The 11,561-nt window shown below is 37.0% G+C and overlaps 2 protein-coding genes across 11 annotated transcripts in view; one reads left to right on the plus strand and one right to left on the minus strand.

The window, feature by feature from the left end:
• The window catches only part of LOC115210395 (disabled homolog 1), a 172,906-nt gene extending 170,896 nt beyond the window's left edge, over window positions 1-2,010 (plus strand). For 9 of the 10 annotated variants that reach the window (XR_004998836.1, XM_036502364.1, XM_036502366.1 and 6 more), the window contains one exon: window positions 1,450-2,010. Coding sequence is in view for 1 of the 10 variants with exons in the window: in XM_029778987.2 (XP_029634847.1) it covers window positions 1,450-1,485 (36 nt within the window). In the remaining 9 variants the exon portion in view is untranslated. The remainder of the gene's footprint in view (window positions 1-1,449) is intronic. The other variant, XM_029778984.2, reaches the window with a different exon arrangement.
• A 2,441-nt stretch (window positions 2,011-4,451) lies between these two features.
• Window positions 4,452-11,561, minus strand: part of LOC115210561 (oxalate:formate antiporter-like) — a 22,924-nt gene continuing 15,814 nt past the window's right edge. Inside the window, exons 5-8 of the mRNA XM_036502643.1 lie at window positions 9,940-10,078; window positions 8,690-8,899; window positions 6,230-6,329; window positions 4,452-4,618 (exon numbers count right to left, since the gene is read on the minus strand). Of these exons, the coding sequence (XP_036358536.1) occupies window positions 4,578-4,618; window positions 6,230-6,329; window positions 8,690-8,899; window positions 9,940-10,078 (490 nt within the window). The 3' untranslated portion in view covers window positions 4,452-4,577. The remainder of the gene's footprint in view (window positions 4,619-6,229; window positions 6,330-8,689; window positions 8,900-9,939; window positions 10,079-11,561) is intronic.

Here is an 11,561-nt window from a genome sequence, read left to right on the forward strand (position 1 = left end):
CTTGCTTGTTTACCAGACAAAGTGCTAGGTTCATCGTACACTTGTTTCATTGCAAAAATTCATATTCTTTTAAATAAAAACAAAAGTAAACAGCTCGGGGGACACCATTAAGAATGAGTCATAATCACCGTTGACTACAAAATCGTGACACGATTGGTTGTCTATTTTTAGTATTTTGTTTCCTTTTGTGTGTGTTGTTCATTACCGCTTTAACGAGATTCCATTAAATATCACATTTAGGCTATTTCTGCTCTGCCGGGAACACAGCATTATAGGGTTAAGTAAAGAAATTATATTGGACCTTGGCACAACATCAATAAGGTTTCTGATCACTGATAATACCAGGGACTACCAAAAGTAATATTGAAGATACAGCATAGAAGGACGAGGCTAGCTGGACACTGCATCAGACTCACCAATGAAATTGCTAATGAGCTAATGCTCTGGCAACCGACGGAAGGAAGAACCAGGAGAGGAAAGAGGAAGATGACCTATATCGACAACTTGCTGGAGGATACTGGTATGGAAAGGGTACAGGGACTGAGGACCATTACGGAAGATCAAGATGAGTGGGGAAAATGTGTGGAAATAGTTTTAGGGCATCCTGAGGGACAACCTAGATAGATAGGGATAGATTTAATACAGAGATTTTTTGTTTCCAAAATACTTTAAATATATAAGAACCATATTTGATGACATGTAAGAATTTTTTTTTTAACTATCAAAAGAATCATCCAGGGTCCTTCTTGTGAATTTGATCCTCTACTACATGCTATAATGTATTAAAAGCATTTTTTTTTTCTTGAATCTGTGTTGCTGAAATTGTGGTGCATCTAATATATGCATGCATCTTTTATGCCAACAAATACAGCGTTGTACTTGGTTGGAATATTTTATTCTTGAGAAAACCCAACCCAACAACTCCTAAACATCTAGTACTTTCTTGGCATTTGCCACTTTTTTTTAGGAGTCACAAAGGTATGTCTGCTTCCCAAGGATCTCAAGAAATTGAATCTTAGAACAATAAAAAGAAAACTTGGTTTAGTCTTCTGCTTTCACCTTTTTGATCCCAACCTAAGATTGACCCCTTCTTCTATGATACAAATTTTCCATTTTAAAGTCGTCTAAAGTAAAAACGTCCATCAAAATTTCATTTTGATTTATGTTCCAAACCACAGCTTATTCAAGGCAAAACTATTTAGCTAAATTCTTCATTATTTTAAAAATTAATTGACACAAAATCAGTGAATTTGAACAAAAATATGGTTTAAAAAATATGGTAAAAAAATGTAGAAGAAAATATGGTCAAAAAAAATTGGGTAAAAAAAAATATGGTAAAAAAAAAGTGGCGGTTAATTCTGTATACTTGGCGTCACTACCATTATTATTGATTGTCTGTTCTTGATGTATGGCATTGAATGTATAAAGTACATTTCTCTTTTTATGCAGGAACCAATATATTCGATTCCGATAAGGAAAATTTAGACATTCATTGAGACGTGCATGGGAAACAAAGCTGTCAGAATGGAAGAAATATAAGCAGCCAGTTTAGCCAGAATTACAAGAATTTTACCTTAGCACAACCAGAAATGGCTCTTGTTGCTAAGGAAATATTACAGAAAAAGAAAGAGTGAATTGAATTTATTAAAAGAAAAATGTCCAAGAAGTTATTTCCACAATTAAACAACAATGTAGTAAAGTTTGTCTCAATATAAAACTGGATTGGAAATTAATTTTTGAAGTTTCCTTGAATATAATTATATATTTGTATTTTAGCAAATTAATGGATTAAAAACCCACAAAAGACTGAGAGACGAATTGCTTTATTTTATTCTAAGTTTCTAATAAACAAAGAATGTGAATTATTGGTTATCAAAATAGATTAGTTTATAAAGAAACAATATTATTGACATTGTAAAATATTAACAGGAGAAAATGGAATTGTTACAAAGTGAAAAAAAAAAAAAATAATGATAAAAATAATATTAATAATGATAATGGTAATGAATGGAGAAACACGTGAACAGATATCAAGTGAAAATTTAATCTGTATCATTTTATCAAAAATGAGATCCATTGAAGAAATAAATATATTACTTCTAAAGTCAATAAATATCGCTAGTCTTCTGAGATTATCTGTGTGTATGTATATGTATGTGTGTATATATGTATGTATATATATGTGTGTGTGTGTGTGCATATGTACATGCATGTGTGTGTATGAGTCTATGTCTATATGTTTTCTTTTTCCTCAAAACCCACCAACATTTAACAATTGGCATGTCTTTATACAGCTGCCTTCATTCATAAGTATCACATGTCCACACCAGTGCAGTCTTCTTTCTTGAACATAACCCCTGATGCCTCTTAAGCCCAATTTTTCTCTAATCCCATTTGCACTTTTTCATTGAATTGTCCCCTCAATCTCTTGTGATGTGTTGGTGGCTGCTGACATCTGAAGAACCCAAACAAACCCTGACGTCATAACCTCTCGACACTGGATGATCCTGTGGAGTTTCATCTTTTTCCTGTCACACCTAAATCTGTAGTTGGAAGGTTCATACAAAATGGCATTGTTACTGAAACACGAAATTAATGAATGCAGAATGCAATTACATATATTATAACACATGGCCTAGTGGTTAGAGTAGCGGATTAGCGGTCGAGGGATCGCGAGTTCAAATCTCAGACTGGGTGATGTGTGTGTTTATGAGCGAAACACCTAAGCTCCACACGGCTCTGGCAGAAGTTAATGGTAAACTTCTGCTGATTCTTTCACCACAACTTTTTCTCATTCTTTCCTCCTGCATCTTGCAGTTCACCTATACGCCAAGGAAACTGGGAAACCGGCCCTTATGAGCCAGGCATGGCTCGAGAAGGAACAAACAGTAACTAATGAAGTATTTTGTGCAATAGAAGAGAATTGAGTTAAAAATTGTTTGGTATATGTCATGGTGCCTTCTCTTGTATGCTTGCTCCTGCTAACTTTAGAATCTGGTTATGCTACTGTTTCCAATCCTTCCAGTCAGAATGATGTCCCTTAAATCATACTTTTGGATCCAATTCTTTTTACCATTTATACCAGTAACATGACATCAGTTACCAAACCAACAGCATTAAAATTTTATGCAAATAAGGCTGAATAATGCATTTCTAGCCTGAGATGTACAAAGGCTGTTGATCTAGAAAAATGGATTTTGAAATATGAAAAAATTATTTCTAACCATTTAAAACTAAAATATCTTATAATACAAATTCTGAAATTGTTTTTAAAGGGATCCTGTAAAATATGCCATCGAAATTTGGAATTCATCTTTTATTTGAAATCTAAATAAACTAGATCACACTCAGAGATCTTATTGTCAACATGGATGACTGGCATATAAAATCTCTTGTTTCCAGAATTTCAGAAAGAACTTACATTGTAACATTTTCTTGAATAAAGTCGAATAATCAGATTTGGTTTTGTATACTAAGAAATATATCAGTGCCATTTTCTGAATTCTTTACCATCTCCAATAAATTCAGCTGACACATCAACCACTCTTTTAATCTCTTTATCGAAAAACAATCAAAATATCCAACGATTTTTTTTTTTCTAAATAAAGCTAAATTTCATGTAGGACTCACTCTTCAATTTTTGAAAATGATAACTTCAGGCTTTTAGGAAGAAGCATTCTTCTGATTCTCTTCAAATCCTCTGAGGCTAATTATTCAAAGACCATCAAAACCTTTGGTTCATGCTAATAAACCCAAGTTATCGTTACAAAGAATTACCAAAGGAAAGACCTTAGTACCATGTATGTCTGATTCAAGTTCAAATAAATATTCTTTTAGGATTCAATAACAAAACTTAGTGTAAGAATTCTGATGTATAAACAGTTGCTGAAGTATTAACAAAGGAATTTTCTGAAAGATTCATTTAAGGAAGCATCAGGAGTGATGTTTGCATCCTCATCCATGTACATCCAAATAGAAAAAGGTAAACAATATTGGTAAAGGTAATATTCGTTTCAACTTTTGGCACAAGGCCAGCAATTTCGTGTGATGGTCTAAGTCAGTTATATCAACCCCATAATTCAACTGGTACTTATTTTATCGACTCCAAAAGAATGAAAGGCTAAGTCGATTTCGGCGGAATTTGAACTCAGAAAGTAAAAGTGGATGAAATGCTGTTAAGCATTTTTACCAGTGAGCTAACGAGTGTGCCAGCTCGCCGCCTTATATAAAGTTAATATTGTCTTATCAAAAAGGTGTCGAGCTGGCAGAAATGTTAGCATGCCAGGCAAAATGCGAAACAGTATTTCATCTGTCTTTACGTCCTGAGTTCAAATAGATGTTTGAGTTTCAGTTAGAGTACAGTCAGTAATGTTTGTGTTTGAGTTAAGAATGGATGTCTGGAAAGGTTATAGAAAAGACGAAAACGAATAAAATAAAGAAAAGTAATTTATCATTTTTTTATAAAAAATCCGAAAAAATATTGTATAAAAATTATATAAAATACGAAAAATTCTCTACTTTTGTTGTAGTAGTGATTGCAGTTATTGTAGTAATTGTTGCTGCTTCCTTTTCTTGTTCTATGAAGGCGTTTCTTTAAATTTATATGCTATGACTATTGCTGAAATAACAAGGAAAATATTAATTTTAAAAGTGACACGAAGTAAGAATAGGGAGCCATATTTAACAAAAGGTTATTTACACTATAATGCATCGATGGACCCTCTTCACGGTCACTCAGTTGCTAAGAAGAGTTACCAACATCCTCTCAAGCCACACACTACTGTCTTCGAAATAATTTAGTCTTAGAATAGAAGACGACGAAGTGTAATAATTGGAACGTCGTCAATCTTAGGTTTCCTGGATCAAAAATGACCTAAGACTAAATAATAGCAGATGACCACAGATTAATTACAGAATGATTAATAGTTGAATGTCGGAGCCATTAGTAAGTGTCCTAACCCAGCTCAGCTTTTCATTTGCGACCCCGCTGATCACATCTCGCTTCTCTGCGAAGGTGCACTGTCTCATTGTATCCTATTGTAACTGTACAATGAAGTGGAGAATTAGTCGCAAGATGGAAGATCAATGTTTTTCCTGAGAATTAATCGAAATTATTATTATTATTATTATTGTTGTTGTTGTTGTTGCTGAGTGAAAGAGCAGTGCATGCCATCAAAGTGACATTGGGGTAAAATATACGAAGCTCAGTATACCCATCACAACTACCCATCTGATAAGGGTTCACTAGGCACATGCATCACAACCATATGTGCGCGACATGGTGATTTTATATCAAGATAAACAGCGCATGACCTTGCAGGTGGGGCCCAGTTAGAATTTTCTTCTGGTTGAGTAACCCATCCCGCTCAAAAGGTTCCTGAATAGGGATTGTTTAAGGATGTTGAACGAAACACCCATGTTTCCAAAGGTAAATTATTCAAACGTGAAAAAATACTTCTCAACACATGGCTATGATGCTCCCCCACTACTTCTGCTTGCGATCAGAGATGCACATATTGTCAGCCACCAAGGGACAGGCTCAACTAGTTTAAGTCAAACAACTGACAAGCAAATCTGTGGAATTGGCCAGAATATTTTCTGTAGTCCATTTTTCATAATTATTATTATTATTATTGTCATTATCATTATTATTATTTTTATTATTATTATCATTATCATTATTATTATTATTATTATTACTATTATTATTGAGTAACAGAACAGTGCATGCGATGAAAGCCTAATATACCCGTCTGATAACGGTACGCCAGGCACAATGCATCACAACAATATATGCGTGAAAGGGTGATGCAAGGCTGGTTCCCTTTCAGCGGTTGATAAAATAAGTACCAGTTGAGCACTGGGGTCGATGTAATCGACTATCCCCCTTCCCTGAAAAATGTTCAAGGCCTTGTGCCTAGAGTTGATGTAATAATAATAATAGTTATTATTATTAAGGCGGCAAGCTGGCAGAATCGTTAGCGCAGTATTTCGTCCGTCTTTACGTCCTGAGACGACTTTGACTTTCATACTCTCGGAGTCGACTTTGCTTTTCATCCTTTCGGGATCGATAAAAGAAGTACCAGTGAAACACTGCGATCGATGAGAGGGAGAAGACTGGAAAAGTTTAACACCGTGGGCAGGATTCGAACGCCACGTCTTTTGTAAACCGTATTAGCTGTGCCAATAAATATTAGTAGGGAGAGAGAGAGAGAGATTCGATACCTACCACATGCCGATATCACTGCTGCAACGAAAAATAAACCCATCCAACCGATTAACGGAAGGAGAGTTTCTGAGAGTAGTGATCCAATAATCGCTGTCATGGCCTGGAAAATAGATTTTCAAGAAAAGAAAACGGTAAATGAGAATGGACTCCGAAAATTTTTTTTTAGAAAATAAATGATTAATTACAAGGCAAGAAATCTTCCAGAGTTGCTTCCCTTAAATATTTCAAGGGAAGCAACTCAAAAGTTGTTTGAAGTCGGTTTGCATAATCTCACTACATATAAAGCTGAAGATGTCTGTGTATGGCAGGTTTGGTAGCCTTCAACTAACACTATCTCCTCCGAGACCCTGCAGCGCAAGTTGACCAAAATTGAGAGTATGATAGAAGAAGGCTTGCTCTTCCGTAGAAGAAAAAATTCAAATCGGACCATGTTAACACCAAAAATTATTTACATCAAAAAGGTGCTTTTTTTTCTATGAAAATCCCTATTTTTTACGATTTTTTGACTGCTGTGTCGTCATTTTTTGGTGTATTTCAACCAGAAAAATGTTCACTTAAAGAGAATTTTTCAAAAATTCCAATTCTAAAGGGTGGAAACAAACCCGAGCAACGCCGGGCAATACTGCCAGTGTTTGTTAAAAATCTTTATGTATAAAAACACCATGCAATAACAGAAATAATCCATTCTTGTTTTGAATGATGCCATTCTTACATCATTTTGTTGAAATTCCACTAAAACTGGCTTCACCTCTCATCCATTTGGAATCGGTAAAATAAATACAAGCACGAGAATAACAAGCTACATAATGCAAAATTTTTACTTTTCAAAAATTCTAATTCTAAAGGATCGAAACAAACTCGAGCAACGCCGGGCGATACTGCTAGTTCTTGATAAGAATACGTGTTGAAAACAAATTTTGTGTCGCAGGAAAGTCATTTTGCCAATAACACACGCACTGATCCAATTCTACTTCTTTATTGTTCGTCAATTGGCTGAATATTTAACTGACTAACAAATCGACCGTTTGTTTAATGTGTTGGTTAAACGATCGATCGCGAACAACGATGAAAGAACTTCGACTAACAAACAACCGATCGATTGTTTAACCAACGCGTTAAACAAACAATCAATTTGCTAGTTGATAAGATATTTAACCAATTTACGGATCTTTTCGCTTTGACCGACAGATTTTTAAATGCCGAAATGCAAGAAATTAAACAACAAACTACAGAATTTTCTCAAGAAACCCAAGAGAAAAAGATATTTTATAAACAGTCTACCAGTATACGAATTTTAAAATTTTTTAGTTACCAAGAAATTATTTTAAAAATCTGCCGGTCAAAGCAAAAAGATCCCAATTTACTAACGACAAAGAAGTGGAATTGGATCTGTGCGTGTGTTATTATTATTATTGGCGAAATGACCCTTCCAAGATAGAACTCCAACGGAAATGGGAAGGGAGGTAACTCAGGAGTTGTTGAAATGCTATAACTGAAAGAAGAGCGTGACATGGATATTGTAATCAAAAGCGATCTGCGCTGGACAAACTCCATCTCTAAGATTATCGAGGGGGCCGAGGATGTCTTAGCATCATTCAGTAAGTTCTTTGTCAGCCGGTCTCCAGCTATCAATTCAAAGTGTATATGACTATAGTGCGGTCACACACCAATCTGGAACCTCTATCTTGATCAGCATATCAATCTCCTGGAAACTGAACAGAAACGTGCAACAAACCGAAATACCCGCCGGCAGACATCTACCATATTCTGCACGTCTTGCTTCCCTGGGCAGGGACACATTAAAACTCAGACATTCGGCAACTGACTTGGTAGACATCCACAAGATTATCCACCATCTTCCCAACAACAACCTCGAGCACCCTTTTGAATTCCTATTTCTTTACTACCCACAAGGGGCTAAACACAGAGAGGACAAGCAAGGACAGACAAATGGATTAAGTCGATTACATCGACCCCAGTACGCAACTGGTACTTAATTTATCGACCTCGAAAGGATGAAAGGCAAAGTCGACCTCAGTGGAATTTGAACTCAGATCGTAGCGGCAGACGAAATACCTATTTCTTTACTACCCACAAGGAGCTAAACACAGAGAGGACAAACAAGGACAGACAAACGGATTAAGTCGATTATATCAACCCCAGTGCGTAACTGGTACTTAATTTATCGACCCTGAAAGGATGAAAGGCAAAGTCGACCTCGGCGGAATTTGAACTCAGAACGTAGCCGCAGACGAAATACTGCTAAGCATTTCGCCCGGCGTGCGTATTGGAATTATCATCATCATCATCATCATTATTATAATTATTATTATCATCATCATCATCATTATTATTATTATTATTATTATTATTGTAATCATCATCATATTATTATTATTATTGTTATTATTATTGTAATCATCATCATCATCATCATTATTATTGTATTGAAACTTTTACCTGAGACGTGAAGAGTAGTCCGTAGTTTATCGCATAATACCGTTCCCCGAAACAGCGCATCGTGTAAGACGGAAATGTCGAGAAAGATCCAGAGAAGGTGAGGAAAATCAAACAAACCCAGATAAAGAAAAGTGGTTTCCCAGCATATTCCGTGAGTATGAACGTTGTAAACAGACAAGTGAGCGACGTGGTGATAGCCAACTGGGCGATCTGAAAGAGCACGGAAGAAGAACGGTTGTATAGCCTACAAATTACTATTATCAAAGCTGCAGACAACAATGACAGCATTCTGGTGGTTCTTAAGCACTTGTCTCTTTTACTCTTTTACTTGTTTCAGTCATTTGACTGTGTCCATGCTGGAGCACCGCCTTTTAGTCGAGGAAATCGACCCGGGACTTATTCTTTGTAAGACTGGAACTTATTCTATCGGTCGCTTTTGCCGAATCGCTATGTTACGGGGACTTAAACACACCAGCATCGGTTGTCAAGCGATGTTGGGGGGGACAAATACTGACACACAAACATATACAAACACACACATTCATACATACATACATACATAAATACATAAATACATACATACACACACGCACACATAGATTGATATATATTTAGATATTTATATAAATATATATATATATACATATACACACATGGTCATACATACACACACAAACACACACACACACACCACACACATATATATATATACGACGGGCTTCTTTCAGTTTCCGTCTACCAAATTCATTCACAATGCTTTGGTCGGCCTGAGGCTATAGTAGAAGACATTTGCCCAAGGTGCCACGCAGTGGGACTGAAACCGGAACCATGTGGATGGTAAGCAAGCTACTTACCACACAGTCACTCCTACGCCTATAGATAAAAATGTCTGATAGATAGAAATATTTTACAAGATATTTTATTCAATCTTCAAACCATGATTTGGCTAATGATAGATACGAGAGGTTTCATGTAAAGACAGGCGTCTTTAAGCAGAGAGTTGAACCAAATTTAAACGACAGGACTGATCCTTCGTGCCCTTTTCTACGACTGGGCAACCTTTCTGCATAACCGAGTGTAAACCTGCGCATCGCTTGTGCAAAACAGCTCTGTCTGTATGGCTTAAATTGTTTAATGATATTTTCTGCTTAGGAAGGTCTGATTTTGCATGAAACCATCCTGCAACTTTGCTGGGCTTAAACATAAAAAATTTATAGACATGTATATCGAGCGCGTCCGTGATAGCTTACCCTGAACGAAGTTTTATCAGCTATGGCACCCCAGAGGATACGGCCACCCGCATTACACAGGGACGCAAATGCCCCGACTAAAGAATGAAACTGGTCGTCTTGAATGAAAGTTTGTCCAAAAGCCTGTAAAGATACAATTATAAAAATTTAAATGTTAACCGTCACACAAGATTTAAAAGAGAGAGAAGGGGAAGAAAGAAGGTGTGAGTAAGTGGTCACTGGTGCAGTAATTAAGGAATTAACTAATGAAGTCCCCACGGATATGACTATCTCGAGTCCTATGATTCGTAGGATAAGCTATCCGGTTTGCAAGGCGTGAAAATGACCGAGATCACTCTATCCACCCCTGAACGGGATGCCAGACCATTTTTAGCTGAGTGGACTGGATTAAAGTGGAATGAGATGTCCAGGAGTCGAAACTACGATCTTCAGTGATGGGAACAAGCACTTTAAACATTTGGCCACGCGCCTTCACTGTCATTGGAGTGCTTTCCAAAAGTTCATTAACGACCCGTAGGCGCAAGAGTGGCTGTGTGGTAAGTAGTTTGCTTACCAACCACATGATTCTGTGTTCAGTCCCACTGCGTGGCACTTGGGCTAGTATCTTCTACTATAGCCTCGGGCCGACCAGAGCCTTGTGAGTGGATTTGGTAGACGGAAACTGAAAGAAGCCCGTCGTATATATATATGTATATATAAATTAAGCAAAATAAAAACATGATGCCAAGGATTCAGCGGTACATATATTTCGGGCCTTTATTAGACGGATTTATAACAATGCATAATGTGCGTCTGTGGCCTTTTTCAGCCGCGCACAACTACTTCTTCAAGGACATGTATTACATCAAAAATTCTTGGTTGGGGATGCAAATCCTCTCATTCGCGTACGACGTAATGCGGCAACAGCATAAAAATGAAGCGTCCATCTCGTTCTTCTCTCAATGTAGAATCATGTATATATGTATATATAAAGGGTAAAGACCCCCTTCGGTCACGAATGACCATGGGATTGCACCTAGAAAGTTACACTCCTAGACACAAGTCCGGGCAAGGTTGTTTATGGAAGACCAGCAGTCGCCCATGCATACCAGCCTCCCCTCTCCACGCCACCAGTGTTATCCAGGGAAAGACAAAGGTCGATACAGCTTGGCACCAGTGACGTCGCAACTCATTTCTACAGCTGAGTGAACTGGAGCAACGTGAAATAAAGTGCTTTGCTCAAGAACACAACATGCAGCCCGGTCCGGGATTCGAGCTCACAACCTCACGATCGTAAGCTCGACGCTCTAACCACTGAGCCATATATATATATATATATATTATATATATATATTGATCAAAATAAAAACATGATGCCAAGGATTCAGCGGTACATATGTTTCAGGCCTTTATTAGACAGATTTATAACAATGCATAATGTATGTCTGTGGCCTTCTTCAGCCGCGCACAACAACTTCCACAAGGACATGTGTTACATCAAACACCCACTTAAGGAGCCTTAAAGATTTCCTGCATTCACTTAGGAACGATGATAGTCTTATCATACCCGCCGACAAGACTGGGAACTGGTATAGGTTGGACTACCAAACCTACAAATCGCTCATCATGAGGGAACTTAGCAA

Source organism: Octopus sinensis, linkage group LG4 (assembly GCF_006345805.1).
Source record: "Octopus sinensis linkage group LG4, ASM634580v1, whole genome shotgun sequence".
In the NCBI taxonomy this organism is placed as follows: Eukaryota; Metazoa; Mollusca; class Cephalopoda; order Octopoda; family Octopodidae; genus Octopus; species Octopus sinensis.